The sequence below is a fragment of the Ascaphus truei genome, chromosome 4, assembly GCF_040206685.1.
Source record: "Ascaphus truei isolate aAscTru1 chromosome 4, aAscTru1.hap1, whole genome shotgun sequence".
NCBI lineage: Eukaryota > Metazoa > Chordata > Amphibia > Anura > Ascaphidae > Ascaphus > Ascaphus truei.
Window position 1 is genome coordinate 210,146,582 of NC_134486.1, and position 20,019 is coordinate 210,166,600.

A 20,019-nucleotide genomic window follows, 5' to 3' on the forward strand; every position below is an offset into this window, starting at 1 on the left:
GAACAATTGAAACTTGAGAGAGCAGATAACACAGAGCTACAGAAAAATAACATGAGGCTACAAAAAGATGTACTCACAATTTACTCTTTAGCCAGAACAGAATTGGACGATCTCAAGACTGAGCTAGATACTGCAAAGGCTACTATTTCCGCCATGGATGAAAAGCAGAGCCAATCTGATAAAATGGTGGCTACGCTAAAGCGGAAGTATGAGGAGGCACTGAAGCAGATGACAGTCTTCCAGCAAGAGGTTCACACTCTTCGCATAGAGCTGAATGCGTCACAACAGGAGATCAACAGTGTCCGGATAGAAGTGGACGTATCTCAGAAAGAGGTTCAGACACTCCGCAGAGCACTGGATGCCTCACATCATGAGACCAACAGCTGCCGCACAGACCTGGAAGTTTCCAGAAAGGAACTACACAGTCTCACTGAGGAGCTGGACATTTCAAGGAAAACTATCCTACATCTTAACTTAGATTTCAAAGTCTCTCAGAAGGAGCTTCAGAACTTAAACCTGGAGATGGAAGTCTCACGCCAGGAGACAGCCCGCCTCCAAGCAGATGTGCAAAAATGGAAGGTGGACTGCAAGGAAGCCCTGAATAGTACAGAGACTGAAAAAAGAGAAAATTTAAGAATAAAGAATACGTCAAGGGAAAGAATGAAGAGCTGCAGGCTCTTAAAGAAATAAATAAACTTTTGAAAGAGGAAATGTTTGAAGCAGAGCACCGACTGCAGAACCAACTGCAAGGTCTGCATACACACCTCCAGTATGCTGAGGAGAAGCAGCAAACGCTGCAGGAAGAAAAGCTGCAGGCTGCTAAAGAGGTACAAGCGCTGCAGGAACGTCTGAATACCCAGTACATCCCCACAGAGCAGTATGAGGAGCTAAAAGCCATGCTGCATGTCTTCAGAGCATCATTGGAGGCGGAGCTTCGATACCAGGTGACTCTGTATGAGAGGGAGCGTGAGAAGGCTCAGAAACTGGAGCAAGAGCTGGAGAGACAGAGAGACTGTTCCATTCCCTTGAGTCAGTACACCAAGGAGGAAACAGACGCAGCGGCAACCTTGACAACAAAAATTACGGAGCTCCAGAATATGAAGGAGACTCTAATACAGCCACCTAAGAAAGCACTAGCCAAACCTACATCTTCCCAACAGGCAACAAACAGAGGTAGGAGTGCAGAATCAAAGCCAGAAGAATCCTTAGCTGAGGAAGCTGAAAAAATAGGACGTTCTCTGGAAAAGGAGGTGGAGGTGCAACTCAGTCCCAAAGAAGGTGAACTGGCGACTCCATGGTGTGGAGAAGAGCAGAAAACTCTAAGGGCTAGTCCTAACTGCTCTACAACTGTTGCCATACACTTTGTCAATAAAAAGAGGAGTGCCCGACGCAACAGAAATCTCATGACCACGCACGCGATAAAAAGACTTTACGTTGAAAAAGTCCTCCTCGAGCGACTGACGAGTGCTGATCTCAAGCACCTTCGGGAGGAGACAAAAATAAACTGGAGAAAGGGCTCCAATCCCAGCGGGACAGAGGGTTCTCTTCCTCCATCCACTCTCATTCAAGTCACAGAAAGATCTCGAATGAGAGTGGAAGGATGGGCTTTGGCCGTGGTAAGCCCGAGCTTCCCACAAACAGGGGAGGTATGTACAGTAACAGGGGACTTATGCCTGATAATAAAAAATGCACAAATGCGCACCAGGGATTAGTGGAAGGTAGTTTATTAAAAATACACACAAACTCTGAGGGGGATCCAACCCCACCTCAGAACAGCTGTGCAGCTGGACGGCTAAGTACTACCCAGGAGAACACCTGATGGTGACTAAACCTTAAGCTGCACAGTATAAAAAATACAGTAAAATTTACATAAAAACACATGAAAGAAAAAAACAAACATGAAAACAACCTATCAACAGATTTGTATAGAAACCGCCATAAGGTTGGGCACTGGCAAGGGGAAACGGACACTCACACTGAGACAGTCAGCAGACTCGCGGTGGCTGCACAGGATCCGGATCTCAGCACCGCGGAGATGGAAAAAAACGCTGCTGTCTCCTGCAGGCTCCGTCTAAGCTTACCAGCATACACGCGCAGGATGACCTGTCGTGACCTCTACGCGTTTCGTACCAAGTACTTCGTCAGGAGGTCACGTACAGCGTCATCCGCGCGTATATATAGGCGGCAACTGATTGAATAAACCAGCCCCCTCAGAGAAACATCCTGCTTTGCCTAATTGCTACACTGATTAAAACACCTTGAAATAAGGTTACTAGGCAACAGGGTGTATGACAACTCATGTGGGGGATGTGTGCAAGTATAAATTAATCATTGCACTCACCCCTATGAAAAAATACAGGAAAAAGACCTCTAACAACATAAATGATATACTATGTAAACAAATCATGCTGAAACCTGTATATAAATAAAAGAAAAAAGAACAAATGATTAAATAAAAACAAATAAATATAAAAACATACATAAATGTTAATGCAAATAAATGTTAATAAATTCATTTTATTAAAAACGGAATACCTTATCTTAAAAAAGGAGTCAATTCAATTAGTTCATTGAAACCATAGGGATGTCTAGTATGCATCTCATAAATCCAAAATTGCTCCCGTTTCAATAAATGATTATCTCTATTTCCCTGTCTACTACCTAGTGATACACTTTCAAGTCCCTTAAATTTAATACAACCAGGTTAACTATTATGCACTTCTTTAAAGTGTTTCAAAAGCGGAGTTAATGGCATACCCTTTGCTATTATTTTTGGTATGTTTTTAACATTTCTCAGGTGCTCTAACATGCGCATTTTAAACGGTCATGGGATCAGCTTTTAATATCCCCCAATGTTTTTGCAGAATTTTTCTAACATTGTAATGGGTATCACTAAATTGAGTAATAAATGCTGGGATTTGATCAAATCCCAGCATTTATTACTCAATTTAGTGATACCCATTACAATGTTAGAAAAATTCTGCAAAAACATTGGGGGATATTAAAAGCTGATCCCATTTTGGGTCCCCTACTAAAGTCCAAACCAGGGATAGTGTTCAAACGAGCACCTAACCTTAAACACATTCTGGCTCCAAGTCAAGTCTCCAGAGAGTCCATCGTATCTGGAGATATTAAAACTCGCCTAGGAGTTAAAGGCATGTACAAATGCGGAAAGTGTAAAGCGTGTAACCATATCTGTCAAGGGAAAACAGTTACATCAGGAGTTACTAACAAGGTCTACAATATTACAAGTTTAATTAATTGTCAGACAACGCATGTGGTCTATGCCTTACAGTGTAGCTGTAATTTACAGTACATTGGTAAGACAAAAAGACCGTTTAAAATGCGCATGTTAGAGCACCTGAGAAATGTTAAAAACATACCAAAAATAATAGCAAAGGGTATGCCATTAACTCCGCTTTTGAAACACTTTAAAGAAGTGCATAATAGTGAACCTGGTTGTATTAAATTTAAGGGACTTGAAAGTGTATCACTAGGTAGTAGACAGGGTAATAGAGATAATCATTTATTGAAACGGGAGCAATTTTGGATTTATGAGATGCATACTAGACATCCCTATGGTTTCAATTAACTAATTGAATTGACTCCTTTTTTAAGATAAGGTATTCCGTTTTTAATAAAATGAATTTATTAACATTTATTTGCATTAACATTTATGTATGTTTTTATATTTATTTGTTTTTATTTAATCATTTGTTCTTTTTTCTTTTATTTATATACAGGTTTCAGCATGATTTGTTTACATAGTATATCATTTATGTTGTTAGAGGTCTTTTTCCTGTATTTTTTCATAGGGGTGAGTGCAATGATTAATTTATACTTGCACACATCCCCCACATGAGTTGTCATACACCCTGTTGCCTAGTAACCTTATTTCAAGGTGTTTTAATCAGTGTAGCAATTAGGCAAAGTAAGGGTGTTTCTCTGAGGGGGCTGGTTTATTCAATCAGTTGACGCCTATATATACGCGCGGATGACGCTGTACGTGACCTCCTGACGAAGTACTTGGTATGAAACGCGTAGAGGTCATGACAGGTCATCCTGCGCGTGTATGCTGGTAAGCTGAGACGGAGCCTGCAGGAGACAGCAGCGTTTTTTTCCATCTCCGCGGTGCTGAGATCCGGATCCTGTGCAGCCACCGCGAGTCTGCTCACTGTCTCAGTGTGAGTGTCCGTTTCCCCTTGCCAGTGCCCAACCTTATGGCGGTTTCTATACAAATCTGTTGATAGGTTGTTTTCATGTTTGTTTTTTTCTTTCATGTGTTTTTATATAAATTTTACTGTATTTGTATACTGTGCAGCTTAGGGTTTAGTCACCATCAGGTGTTCTCCTGGGTAGTACTTAGCCGTCCAGCTGCACAGCTGTTCTGAAGTGGGGTTGGATCCCCTCAGAGTTTGTGTGTATTTTTAATAAACTACCTTCCACTAATCCCTGCTGCGCATTTGTGCATTTTTTATTATCTTGTATTTCAGGGTGCCCTCCCCCCTTTTTAAGGGGGGTTCACCTAGATTTGAGAGTTTCTGGGGAGACGCTTTATGTACATGCTGCAAAGGGATCATCCACACCATCATACAGCACGAGCGCTGAATATCCTGTTTTTTCTACCTTCAATATAGGGGACTTATCCCTGTTCACAAAGGTGCCTCTAATCCAGCAGTGTGGTGGTTAACTGCTGGTAGCAAATTAACTAGCACCACCTGCCTGATTACAGGTAGTAGAAAAAGCCTGCCTTTGAGACAGGAAGTAACTCCTCCCTAGCTCTGACTGAGAGCTGACCTATGGAGAGACAGAGCAGAGGTTCTTGAGTCCCAGGAGAGACTGACCAAAAGAAACCCAGATCTCTGGAGCTGAGCGGTCTTGAGCTCTGCACAGCAGAGCTGAATTCAAGACACAGGGAAAACCTCTGCACCTGAAGCTGAACCAGGAAGTGAGATTTTCCCTCCAAGAAACAGATAAGACTTTTATTCTTAAGAGACTGCTTATATCTGCTTATTTTCATGCTATATGTTTTGGGGCTGCGAGAACTGCTTGACTAAGGGAGATGTGAACTTATTGCAAAGGATTTCACTAGAAATACTCCCAAGTGAATGGAAGCTTTGTTCCCCCCCCCCCCCTGTGTTTGGATAATTTCCTGATGAAAAGGAACAGGCACAATAAAGCCTATTATAATTTCACATTATAAAGCCTCCTAATTGTGTACCTCTGTGAACGTCCGTCCACAGGCATCATTTATTGTACTGTATGCCTCCATTTTTTAATCTCACTAGTCGTTCCATGATGCTAATGTATATATTTATATATGGCCCTTTACAGTGGTTTATGACTACTGTGTGTATCATAATCAATCACGCATTGCATTCACCGATTGTATAATTTGGGAGAAGGACCCGGAGAGGGTTTAAATATGGCACAATTACATTGTTTATTTACCTTGAGAAAGATTTACCGTGTTGAACTGAAACGTTGGAAATTTGAATACATTTCATACCGCTTCAAAGTGCATATGGAGTGCTATTCTTTTCTTCATGTGGATACCTTGGGATATTTCCCTTTGAGCTCAGTAACCGCAAGTATTTTTTCTTTCATATAGAGTGCAATTGAAAAATGACCCGCAAAGATGACTCGTCTCTCGGAGCAGGGATGTATCTACCACAGCGGGTTGGGCACCGCACAAGGACTATGAGTCGGATCCCCTATCAAGGCCACAGCCCATTGCTGCTAAGTCAATACTGCGTACTACGTTAGTATCGGGCCCCAGGGACGTACTTGTTTGGGCCACTTTTAATCATATTCCCTCTTCGGACTGGAAGGACTGGTTTTATGGGAATACTATGCTGACCGATAGTAATGTTGTTACAAATGATAATGTTATTCCAGATGATAATGTTATTAATTAAGATGTAGACAATTGCAGTGTAAATAGTGGATTTAGTCAGTATGCAATGTCTGTTAACTCTGATGCTACCACTTCCAACGATATTTCACACCCAGGGGTTGCTGTAGCAGGGCCTGCTAGTTTACACCCATGGTGGCACTCCCGGTTTCAGGGATATGTACCCTTTATGGACCGCACAGGGTTCTTATTAGAAACCGACAATATAGTTCACGATTGGTGGGCAAAAGGGGTGTATAGTCCTGACAAGGCTGCTCAGAAAATGAGGACAATGGAAGCGGATATAATAGCGGGACATGTACAGCCGTCGGGTAATGTGTCAGACAATTATGTGTCTCCTATTTAGGAACCTTTATACTGGGTTCTTCCAGGTAGAGCTGAAGGTCGCCGGCTTACTAAAATTAGCCGTGCCGAGCGACTTGTCTTACAGAAAAACAGAAGCTCACATGGGTTTGAGTATCCCTATGTTCCGGAGCCTATTATGCGAGAAATTGATGCTAACCAGGAACAATCGCTGATTGAAGCGGTGAAAGCTTATGTGCTAGAGCACAACCGCAGCACATTGCAGTAACGTACATGAGAGATTAGCCCATCTTATCCAAGTTTGGAAAGTTGGTAGCTCAACCTACCTGGACAGAGTAGAGTATATTTCTCAGAGAGAAATCCAAAGAGGGTATTCTCTGTCACAGTTACTGATGCATCAGGAGCATTAGTGCGGAAGCCTGATCCTGAACATTATTATTGAAAGTAAGGTCCTCCCTGTTGGAGGAACCTATGTGTATATTACGGTCATAATACAGTATGTTTATGATGAACATATGACCTGTGCTGTTTTCACAATAAAAATGTATATCATGCATATGAATGTGATATATCATGTGAAATGTTATTTTTGTTGTTCAGGTTACATCAAAGATGGTACACGAAAATTTAGAACCCCAAGCGGGGGCGTTGGTATTTCCACCAGAGGAAGAGTATAGTGGGGTACCCCCTGGCTACTAAATCTACCCTATTGGCTGGCAGTAAACCCTGGTATTCACAGGTCTGCTAGTAGTTATCATGGGGGTTTCCCCCTTCATCCTTTGGTGCTGCGCTTGAGTGACAGCAGGGGGTGGCATATCCTGTTGTGGCTGGGCCAACGGGATGACCGTCCTCTTACTGTACTTAAGGGCAGGACCACCCTAAAGTTGGGGTTGTTCCTTCCCCATGAGGAAGGCAAGTCACGACTGGGAGCCTGAGATTGGGGCCTACCCATGTGCTCTTCCCTCCAGGGAGGAGTAGAGTGACTATACCTCTGCCTCCGCTAGGGAGGTGGGGAAGAGCTAGGTTGGCTGTGGGTGCCCTAGGCCCATAGTGACGGTCAAGGGACTATCTCCAGCGATGCCTGAGACCTGATATACGAGACTGTGATCCGGCAGGTGACTGCTGAGTACCCGTACCTTACTGCACTAAGAGTAGTAATAAACCCGTTACTGTTTTGCAATGTACCTCCTGCCTGGTGTGTGATCTAACTGGAGGGAGAGTTACGATTCAACCATGGGAGATCGCCTCCATATCCCTGGAGCCTACGGCAGATGGAGGTGCTGCAATGCTATGTATATCGTGGGGTATGGACCCCAGAAGACTGTTCCTGAAGTCCCAAAGTTACCACGGACGACTCGGTCCTCTTGCAGGTATGCACCAGAAACACCCAGTAATGGCCCCAATCTGCGATTGGAGGGGGGGGAACACCGTTACAGACGTATTCTGCTTCTTGAGCAGATCTTTCCGCATTAGAGGTCGAGGCATGCTACACGTAGATGACTCGCAGTGTACAAAGGTAACTCTTTGATTAGGTTACGATTGTAGGAATGGTATCATTTATTGTACTGTACTGCACCGACACACTTTATTCGAGCAAATACCCAGTATGTACCTGGCAGATACCTGGAATGCGCCGCTCCTCACCTCTGACAAGCCCCGTTGTGTTTGCCTTCCCAGCCTGGGTTCATGCCTGGCTGACGGGCGGCTGATCTGTTAAATGATAATGATTAGGATTTAATAGGCTGCAATGCTTCGCGTGTCTACCAGATGGCATAAATTCATGAATTGTAATGCAGTATATATATATATACTGTGCAGTATTGCAGCCAGCGGGAATAAAATGCTTCAATCCCTGCTTGGAAAATACCTCAATGCACTCGGGCAGAAAACAGTCACAAACCTCAATACACCCGGGTATACCCGAATTCGTGGGACTAGCCGAGCTCGAATTAAGTGTGTCGCCAGTGTATGCCTCCATTTTTTAATCTCACTAGTCGTTCCATGATGCTAATGTATATATTTATATATGGCCCTTTACAGTGGTTTATGACTACTGTGTGTGTATCATAATCAATCACGCATTGCATTCACCGATTGTATAATTTGGGAGAAGGACCCGGAGAGGGTTTAAATATGGCACAATTACATTGTTTATTTACCTTGAGAAAGATTTACCGTGTTGAACTGAAACGTTGGAAATTTGAATACATTTCATACCGCTTCAAAGTGCATATGGAGTGCTATTCTTTTCTTCATGTGGATACCTTGGGATATTTCCCTTTGAGCTCAGTAACCGCAAGTATTTTTTCTTTCATATAGAGTGCAATTGTATTTTTTTTCTTTTGAACTATAAAAGTTAAAAATATGTGATACCTCGCTCAAACCCCCCGATGAAAGTATGTGGTCGCGTGCTGCCAGGGAGGAGAGACACAAATAGAGTGAAGTGTACAGAGTACACCAAAGATCCCTATTGATGGCGCACCGCAGACCTGAGTAGTATTAGATCATGGTCTATATGTGCGTCAAAATAACAAACATCAATTGAAACAATTTTATTACATATATTACTTTAAAAATTCTTTAAAAAACTACTTAATCCTCTCTTGGGGAGAGATGCTAATGACTACATAAACAATGTATGTAGGGCTTATCTGATTGATACACTATCAGTATAGCTGTGGCATCAACAAGATGAGCTAGACCAATCCAGACACAAGGGCAGACTCCTCTTGAGATAATCGTAGGGTGAGGGTATTAATATACCTGTGAATTGACCCACAGTGATTAAGAGGAGATGTTCATAGGACTGGGGTCTGCTGATGGGAAACCTAAAAAGCAACTCCTAAATGTAAGCTGCTAGATCAGTTTACAGTGATATTGTCTCCGGTAGAGGTAGGTGCCCCTAAGCCCTTAACGCTTGCTGAATAACATAATTCATACCTTCATGGTGTGTGTTAATCCCTGGTCGTAACTACCTAAAGTGACTGTCTAGAAAATGGCTCACATGGTTCCTTGCATATTGTGCATTTGCAGAGTAAGGTCTCATGTAGTGACTATTAGAGAGGCTAGTAATTAGCAGTCAGTAGATGTAGCTTTGCACGAATAGTGTTTATGCCAGACACTATGTGGTTCTTGCGGGGATGCGTGGTTGAGTCATGCAGCCCACACCTGTGCCTCTAGATCTGTCTGTATACAGTATGTTCAGTACAGGCACCGACCCGTTGTATGTGTTCAATGATATTTATGAACTTGTTGGTGGGGGTTTCACATTGCTGGTCTCATGGGATCGCATGATTAAACTGTGTAACCGGTCACGTCTATTGTGGTATGCCCCTCTTCGTAGTGTGTGCCTGATGTGGCAATGGAGATAGTGACTCTGGGGTGGATCTCTCCAAAGTAGTATACCGGTCGGTACACTTTTAATAGTTATTTTTATTGTGGTCTCGTGATACCATACTTCCGTTCTCACGTGTGTACCCCTTGATTCGGGCGGCGTCTGCCGTCATGTACGGGGTCCCCGTACGTGACTCAGGGGGACCCGTTGGTGAGTATGACAGATATGTTCTGTGTGGTGATGGCTATATATATATCGGGGCTATGCTGGGGTCTTGGTGAATACACTGAGTGGACCCGTTAGTTAAGTATATCCGGTAGGGTATCTATAGCGATGATAATTTAGCCCTTATATACAGGTGTTGGGAGCATATAGGTATAAAGCTCCGGTAAATGAACAGTGTTGCGACCATCAGTGTCAGCATGATTAGCTAAGTGTATCAGATCATGTCTGTTGTGGTATGCCTTTCTCCGTAGGGTCGCGTGATAGCTCAATGTATCAGATCATGTCTATTGTGATATGCCTTTTCTCCATAGGGTGTTTCTGAAGCGGCTAATAGAGTCACTGACTCTGGGGTAGACCTCTCCCGTGTAGTATAACGGTACAGTATTTAATAGTTATTTGTGTCGTGGCCTCGCAGCACCATACTTCCGTGATCCCGTGGATACCCCTTGGTTTGGGCGGCATCCGCCTTCATGTACGGGGTCCCCGTAAATGACTTAGGTGGACCCGTTGGTAAGTATGGCAGATGTACTCTCTGTGGTAAAGGCTATACCGGGGCCGACCAGGGATCTTGGTCAGTACTTTGAGTGTACCAGTTAGGTGAATAAATACAGCGGGGTATCAATAGTAATGATAAATTAGCCCCTATAAAGAGGTATACAGAGCATATAGGTGTAAGACTCAGGCAAATCGGCAGTGTTGCGACCGTCGGTGTCAGAACTAGCATAAGTTCCTCTGGCAAAGATTCGAACGTGGTAACCGTTGGCACTAATATAAATAAGTATAACTCGTGATGCGGCTCTCATATAGGTAGACTAGCGAAACGTATCACTTAAGGTAGATGGAACCAGCAAGTATAAACTCCTCAAGTAGAGGTTTAAAGAAGCTTTCAGTGTATCACCATTGCGGCTAAAAAACCCGACGTACGTTTCGTCGCCTTGAGCGACTTCTTCCGGGGTGGGCGTAGACGCGTCTCTGTCGGCCCATTTATACGTCATCGTTGCTGTAGCAACCGTGAGACGCTAGTGTAGGTCCGCGGTGGTGGTGGTGGCGTGAGTGTACTGCACTTTGGCAGTGTATTTTTAATGCACATTAAAGTACATAGTTATTGGCTCACAGACGTTTGCTGTGAAACAGGAATACCTGTGGTCCAATAGAGGCTGCAGTCTTGTTGACGCAGTTTTGGAAGGTACAGTGAGTTACAGCAGAGATAGTAAAAACTGCAGAAGTGGATAAATGTATACAGATGTATTGGTACCTACATATATATGTGATACCTATGGTAATGGTGGTCCTGTGATTTGTAGTGAATCAATATGTTGATACAGAGAAAGCTTCATCACAGAAAAGGTGTGCACACGAAACCTTCGTTGAGGCCAGATGGATAATGCGTGTTCAATAGATATATCCACCTGGCCGCGCATTGTAGCAGTTTTTGATCCCAGTTGCCCTTCCTGATTGTGGGTGCAATATGATAGATACCCTGGAAACTGAGGGTGCTGCTGTCTCCATCGTGTACTCCCCGTACGTGTCGGGAGACAGGGGTATCCGCAGAATTTCAGATAGAGCCCAGATGTTCAAGGACTCTTCTCCTTAGTTCTCGTTTGGTTTTGCCCACATATTTCAAACCACAGGAGCAAGAGATCAAGTAGATAACTCCTGTGCTTTTACAATTCATGAAGGTTTTGACCTTGTATATCTTGGTTTTCTGCGTGTTGGTGAACGTTGAGCTTTCTCTCATAAATTCACAGGCCTTACAGTGGTGGCACTTAAAAAAACCTTTCATAGACAGCCATGTCTTTTGGTTTTTATTTCTCGTGAAGTGGCTGTGTACCAAGTGGTCCCGTATGTTTTTGGAACGTCTCCACACAATTGATGGATGTGGTTTGAGGACTTTCTTGAGGTCTTCATCGTTGGTAAGTATAGACCAGTGTTTTTTGAGTATCCGGTTAATGTCATGCCACTGACCATTGTAAGTGCTAATACAGCGTATCTCACTTATACCTTCAGTTTTTTGTTTGTCTACAAGAAGATTTTGTCTGGGTGTATTAACTGCTCTGTGGTAGGCTTGTTTGAGTTGGTTATTAGAATATCCCCGTAATAGGAAGTTCTTTTTCATTTCCTTGGCCTGTACTTTAAATGTTGCCAGATCAGAACAGTTCCTTCTTATGCGCAGGTATTGTCCAATCGGGATACCTCAAATAAGTGGTTTCGGATGGAAGTTGTCAGCCAGGAGGTAGCTGTTAGTGGATGTTTCCTTTTTATAATTACAGGTGGACAGATAACCGTCATTTGTTTTTGTAATGGTTAGATCCAGAAAGGAGATGCTTAGGTTGCTAATCTCTGACGTGAGTTTGAGATTGTGGTTGTTGGCATTCAGTAGACCTAGGAATGTGTCTAGTTCCTATCTACTGCCTTTCCACAGCAACATAATATCATCTATGTACCGGAGCCATATGTCAATATGCTCGGTGTACTGTGACATGGCTTCTGAAAACACGCTAACCTCTTCCCACCATCCTAGGTAGAGGTTAGCGTATGTGGGGGCACAAGTTGTGCCCATGCCTGTCCCCTGTATCTGCAGGTAATATTTGCAGTTAAAAAGGAAGTAATTATGCTCAAGGATAAATTCAAGGAGCGATATTACAAATGAGTTATGTTCTGTGAAGAGAAGGCTTCTAGTTGACAGGAAGTGTTTAACCGCCCATAGGCCTATTTCGTGCTGTATACTCGTATAGAGTGATTCAACATCGAAACTGACCAGCAAGGTTTCCTTGTCCACTTGTATACCTTCTAGGTGTTTTAATACGTCTTTGGTGTCTTTCACGTATGAAGGTAAACTAGTGACGAAGTTTCTGAGTACCTGATCGACATATATACTCGAATTTTCTGTGAGGGACCCTATGCCGGACACAACGAGACGTTTGTTATTTTGACGCACATATAGACCATGATCTAATACTACTCAGGTCTGCGGTGCGCCATCAATAGTGATCTTTGGTGTACTCTGTACACTTCACTCCATTTGTGTCTCTCCTCCCTGGCAGCACGCGACCACATACTTTCATCAGGGGGTTTGAGCGAGGTATCACATATTTTCATTTGTCTCTCTCCACGGGTTGCCTATACCCGTTCTCCACCTCAGCCCACCCCTAGTATATACACCTTTGAGGTGTTATCATCCATCAATACTACGATGGCAGGCTTCCTATCCAGAACAATGGATTTCAACGAATGGGAGGCCGACAGTGAGAATATTTTCTCAACTGAACAGGCAATACCAGAAGAACCAAACACCACAAACCTAAAACTCTATTTCCAGAATCTGGAAAGAGTTTATAAAAAACAATCCCGCCTATGGTGGGAGGTTTGTAGTCTACAAAAGTACATTAATTCCAAGATGATTCCTAGGGGCCTCCGGGTCAACCTCTCCCCCTCCAACCACATTCAAGAAGAAACCTTTATGAAAAATTGGGACGAAATTATTACGAAATGCTCAAAAGATCTGATGAATCTTTTAGTGGAAAATGAACTAATAGAACTCAAAAAAATCAACATAGAAGTTGAAAATAATAAAGCTGAAGCATCTAAATGGAATGAGTTTCCTAACTTTGAAAAATTTGAAAATATTTTACAAAAAACCATTGACAAATATGTCAAAGACATCAAAGAAAGGAAACGCACCAAATATATAAGAGATGCAGGGGACTATGAAAGCGGAAAGATTTATAAACATAATTTCAAAGTTTCAACACCGAAAGCCCAGGAGCTTAGTGAGTCCTCAACAGAGTGGGAAATATCTGAAACCGATGAAAACTCAAGCTATCAGCATGAGTTCAAGAAAAAAATCAGCACCAGATCAAAAACAAAGAAGAGTAATAACAAAAAAGCATCCACTGAGCCACGTTTTTTAGAACAGGCACAGGAGGAGGTCGACTATGGACCCGAAAAACACGGAGAGGAGGCACCCTGGACAGGAAGAGGAAGAGGAGGCTGGTCACAACACAGGAGGCCAAGGAGAGAGAGACGATAAGTTCAACAGGTGTACATGATCCTGAAGATCATAACAGGGTCATAAATCTGTCAAAGATGAAACTAACAGGAGACTACTAGGAGTATTGAGTAAGGGCCTATCCTTTGTCCCTATGGGTACTTTCGACCTTTTTGAAACAGTAAAGGATATGAATTTGTTTGCAAGGAAGATGCTATTGCACAAGCATTTTAAACGAAAAGAACGACAAAGAGTCATCGGTCTACATGAGGAACTGTTACCTACACAAGATCAAGAACATCTGACCAACCTGATACACCTATTAGAAGATGGGGAAAAGAACCCAGGAGATGGCCCACACACCTCATTAAAACCACAGAGTCGGTTCACTCCACATCAGGACTCCTGCTCAAACATATCGACCTTTCTAAATCTAGTTACCAAAGATTTGGAGGAACTTAAAATCAATAAAGGCAAAAATAACCTTGAATCAAAAGAACAAAAAGTGCTCAGGGAACTCAAAGGCAAAGAAGATATTACCATCAAACCGGCAGACAAAGGCGGCAATCTAGTCATACTAGATAGAGAACAATATGTGGCTGAGAACCTAAGATTGCTAGGCGATAAACGGTGTTATAAGGTTCTCGATCGAGATCCTACAGAAATCTTTCAAACCAAGCTGGAAACCATTCTTACTAATTGCCTTGAGACTAAAGTCATTACGAAACAAGAGAAAGATTTCATGATGCAAAAGAACCCCGTTACAGCCACTTTCTACAGCATACCTAAGATACACAAGAACAGCACGAAACCACCAGGCCGTCCCATTGTGTCCGGCATAGGGTCCCTCACAGAAAATTCGAGTATATATGTCGATCAGGTACTCAGAAACTTCGTCACTAGTTTACCTTCATACTGCACCGACACACTTTATTCGAGCAAATACCCGGTATGTACCTGGCAGATACCTGGAATGCACCGCTCCTCACCTCTGACAAGCCCCGTTGCATTTGCCTTCCCAGCCTGGGTTCATGCCTGGCTGATGGGCGGCTGATCTGTTAAATGAGGATGATTAGGATTTAATAGGCTGCAATGCTTCGCGTGTCTACCAGATGGCATAAATTCATGAATTGTAATGCAGTGTATATATATATACTGTGCAGTATTGCAGCCAGCGGGAATAAAATGCTTCAATCCCTGCCTGAAAAATAACTCAATGTACTCGGGCAGAAAACAGTCACAAACCTCAATACACCCGGGTATACCCGAATTCGTGGGACTAGCCAAGCTCGAATAAAGTGTGTCGCCAGTGTACGTGAAAGACACAAAAGACGTATTAAAACACCTAGAAGGTATACAAGTGGACAAGGAAACCTTACTGGTCAGTTTCGATGTTGAATCACTCTATACGAGTATACAGCAAGAAATAGGCCTATGGGCGGTTAAACACGTCCTGTCAACTAGAAGCCTTCTCTTCACAGAACATAACTCATTTGTAATATCGCTCCTTGAATTTATCCTTGAGCATAATTACTTCCTTTTTAACTGCAAATATTACCTGCAGATACAGGGGACAGGCATGGGCACAACTTGTGCCCCCACATACGCTAACCTCTACCTAGGATGGTGGGAAGAGGTTAGCGTGTTTTCAGAAGCCATGTCACAGTACACCGAGCATATTGACATATGGCTCCGGTACATAGATGATATTATGTTGCTGTGGAAAGGCAGTAGACAGGAACTAGACACATTCCTAGGTCTACTGAATGCCAACAACCACAATCTCAAACTCACGTCAGAGATTAGCAACCTAAGCATCTCCTTTCTGGATCTAACAATTACAAAAACAAATGACGGTTATCTGTCCACCTGTAATTATAAAAAGGAAACATCCACTAACAGCTACCTCCTGGCTGACAGCTTCCATCCGAAACCACTTATTTGAGGTATCCCGATTGGACAATACCTGCGCATAAGAAGGAACTGTTCTGATCTGGCAACATTTAAAGTACAGGCCAAGGAAATGAAAAAGAACTTCCTAGCACGGGGATATTCTAATAACCAACTCAAACAAGCCTACCACAGAGCAGTTAATACACCCAGAGAAAATCTTCTTGTAGACAAACAAAAAACTGAAGGTATAAGTGAGATACGCTGTATTAGCACTTACAATGGTCAGTGGCATGACATTAACCGGATACTCAAAAAACACTGGTCTATACTTACCAACGACGAAGACCTCAAGAAAGTCCTCAGACCACATCCATCAATTGTGTGGAGACATTCCAAAAACATACGGGACCACTTGGTACACAGCCACTTCACGAGAAATAAAAACCAAAAGACATGGCTGTCTATGAAAGGTTTTTTTAAGTGCCACCACTGTAAGGCCTGTGAATTTATGAGAGAAAGCTCAACGTTCACCAACACGCAGAAAACCAAGACCTACAAGGTCAAAACCTTCATGAATTGTAAAAGCACAGGAGTTATCTACTTGATCTCTTGCTCCTGTGGTTTGAAATATGTGGGCAAAACCAAACGAGAACTAAGGAGAAGAGTCCTTGAACATCTGGGCTCTATCCGAAATTCTGCGGATACCCCTGTCTCCCGACACGTACGGGGAGTACACGATGGAGACAGCAGCACCCTCAGTTTCCAGGGTATCGATCATATTGCACCCACAATCAGGAAGGGCAACTGGGATCAAAAACTGCTACAATGCGAGGCCAGGTGGATATATCTATTGAACACGCATTATCCATCTGGCCTCAACGAAGGTTTTGTGTACACACCTTTTCTGTGATGAAGCTTTCTCTGTATCAACATATTGATTCACTACAAATCACAGGACCACCATTACCATAGGTATCACACATATATGTAGGTACCAATACATCTGTATACATTAATCCACTTCTGCAGTTTTTACTATCTCTGCTGTAACTCACTGTACCTTCCAAAACTACGTCAACACGACTGCAGCCTCTATTGGACCACAGGTATTCCTGTTTCACAGCAAACTTCTGTGAGCCAATAACTATGTTCTTTAATGTGCATTAAAAATACACTGCCAAAGTGCAGTACACTCACGCCACCACCACCACCGCGGACCTACACTAGCGTCTCACGGTTGCTATGGCAACGATGACGTACTGCACCGACACACTTTATTCGAGCAAATACCCAGTATGTACCTGGCAGATACCTGGAATGCGCCGCTCCTCACCTCTGACAAGCCCCGTTGCGTTTGCCTTCCCAGCCTGGGTTCATGCCTGGCTGACGGGCGGCTGATCTGTTAAATGATAATGATTAGGATTTAATAGGCTGCAATGCTTCGCGTGTCTACCAGATGGCATAAATTCATGAATTGTAATGCAGTATATATATATATACTGTGCAGTATTGCTGCCAGCGGGAATAAAATGCTTCAATCCCTGCATGGAAAATAACCCAATGCACTCGGGCAGAAAACAGTCACAAACCTCAATACACCTGGGTATACCCGAATTCGTGGGACTAGCCAAGCTCGAATAAAGTATGTCGCCAGTGTATAAAGGGGCCGACAGAGACGAGTCTACGCCCACCCCGGAAGAAGTCGCTCAAGGCGACGAAACGTACGTCGCGTTTTTTAGCCGCAATGGTGATACACTGAAAGCTTCTTTAAACCTCTACTTGAGGAGTTTATACTTGCTGGTTCCATCTACCTTAAGTGATACGTTTCGCTAGTCTACCTATATGAGAGCCTCAAGAGGAGTCTGCCCTTGTGTCTGGATTGGTCTAGCTCATCTTGTTGATGCCACAGCTATACTGATAGTGTATCAATCAGATAAGCCCTACATACATTGTTTATGTAGTCATTAGCATCTCTCCCCAAGAGAGCATTAAGTAGTTTTTAAAGAATTTTTAAAGTAATATATGTAATAAAATTGTTTCAATTGATGTTTGTTATTTTGACGCACATATAGACCATAATCTAATACTACTCAGGTCTGCGGTGCGAACTATAAAAGTTCAAATATATTTAAATTTACACATTTCTTTTAATAAACAATAAGTACTGTAAAAGTTCAAAACAATGTAGTATGTTATGTTAATACAAAATAAATAGGACTATAAAAAAGTGTCTATATTATTAATACAAATACAGATTCATACATACTGCACATTTAGCCTATAATAGTAATAATTCTTTCAGAAGAGGGCATTATTGGCCAGCACTGCCTTCTTTTGGAATTATTACTTTATTAAATACAATACATTCAGATTTGAACACTGAAACAGAAACTGACAGAGAAGAGAGCAAACATGCCATACCTGCAATTTGTGCGTGGAATTTTGTCTAAGAAAATACAGGAATAAATAATATATTAGTCATAAATACAATTTTACATAAGAAATGTGAAAAAAATGCATTTATAAAGGCAAACTTAAAGAAGTCTGAAGTCTGTAGACTTCAAATATTTTTTTATTAATATAGTTTTTATTTGTGGTTGTTGCACTTTTTGTGATTTATTTTTCATCTATGGCTCTTGTTTAAATGACTTTAGTGGGGCTTTCTAGAATAAGGGCCAATACCACTTAAGTGTGTGTCCAAATATAACTAATTAAAAGGGCCATGTTTAACTACATTTTTAAGAGAAAAAACGTTGTAGTCGGCATGGAACAAAAAAGCTAGGAAAAAAAGAATAGGCTGGTGATCTGTGTGACGGTGAGGGGTAAACAGGACATAAATAAAGGTCTTATGCCTGGCTGGTTACCTCTGAGCCATATTGGGGAGATGTGACGGTGAAGGGGTAACCAGACCAATAATAAAGGTATTATGCCCGGCTGGTTGCCCCTAAGGCCGTGCTTATAGTGCCGGCGACGCGACGTCGCTTCCAAACAAATGCATTGAATCTGTAGCATGCGCGTATATTAGGTGCGACGAAGCGACCTGAATCTCTGTAGTCAGTAGAATTTGATTTTTACAGCGACGCTCTCGCCATGTGAAAGGCTGTAAACCAATCAGATAGCTTCTGATGCAGGAAGAGGGGGAATGTGTGTGTGATTGTGTGTGTGTGTGTGTGATTGTGTGTGTGTGTGTGTGTGTGTGTGTGTGTGTGTGTGTGTGTGTGTGTGTGTGTGTGTGTGTGTGTGTGTGTGTGTGTGTGTGTGTGTGTGTGTGTGTGTGTGTGTGTGTGTGTGTGTGATTGTTTGTTTGTGTGATTGTGTGTGTGTGTGATTGTGAGTATGTGTTGATTTTGTGATTGTGTGTGTGTGTGTGATTGTTTGTTGTGTGTGTGTGTGTGTGTGTGTGTGTGTGTGTGTGTGTGTGTGTGTGTGTGTGTGTGTGTGTGTGTGTGTGTGTGTGTGTGTGTGTGTGTGTGTGTGTGTGTGTGTGTGTGTGTGTGTGTGTGTGTGTGTGTGTGTGTGATTGTGGGATTGTGTGTGATTGTGTGAGTGTGAGTGTGGGATTGTGTGTGTGTGTGGGATCAGGGCCACCAACAGAAATCATGGGGCCCAGGACAAATGAAAGGTGCAGGCACCCCCCCACCCAACCCATAGCGCACCTACCACATATATATTTTTTTAGCGTGTAACTTTTACTTAACCCTCTAATACACATAAAAATACACCCCACCCCCCCCAAGTACATATAAAAATACACCCCACCCCCAATACATCTACAAATATACGACACTCCCCCCCAATACATCTATACATATACCCCATTCCCTCCCAATGCATCTACAAATATACCCCACTCCCCCCAATACATCTACAAATATACCCCACTACCCCCAATAAATCTACAAATATACCCAAACCCCCCAATACATCTACAAATATACCCTCCATACATCTACAAATATACTCCACTCCCCTGCAATACATCTACAAATATACCCCAACCCCCCAATACATCTACAAAATACCCCCCCCCAATACATATATAAAATACACCACCAATACATATATAAATAATAATAATAATAGCAAGTTCTTGTATAGCGCTGCTAGTTTTACGTCGCGCTTTACAGAGACATTTTGCAGACCTAATTGGTTTTGTCTCACTGGCATGTGGTTTCATTGGCCATTGTACATTGAAGAAAGCTACATTATATTGTGTTGATGATACAGGAATTTCCAGGTATCATCGATATCAATATAACTTCACATAACTTTCACTCACCATAGCTAGCAGGAATATTATTAGTAACTAAATTATTCAGCATAATTAATACTTCTAACACTGGTGTTACATTACTGCTACAG

At 42.5% G+C, this 20,019-nt stretch overlaps 1 protein-coding gene across 4 annotated transcripts in view; it reads right to left on the reverse strand.

Moving 5' to 3' along the window:
* Positions 1–20,019, reverse strand: part of CATSPERE (catsper channel auxiliary subunit epsilon) — an 891,786-nt gene that overhangs the window by 535,023 nt on the left and 336,744 nt on the right. For 3 of the 4 annotated variants that reach the window (XM_075596820.1, XM_075596822.1, XM_075596819.1), the window contains one exon: positions 18,079–18,103. In XM_075596820.1, the coding sequence (XP_075452935.1) occupies positions 18,079–18,103 (25 nt within the window). Of the gene's footprint in view, positions 1–18,078; positions 18,106–20,019 lie in introns of those variants that run through there. The other variant, XM_075596821.1, reaches the window with a different exon arrangement.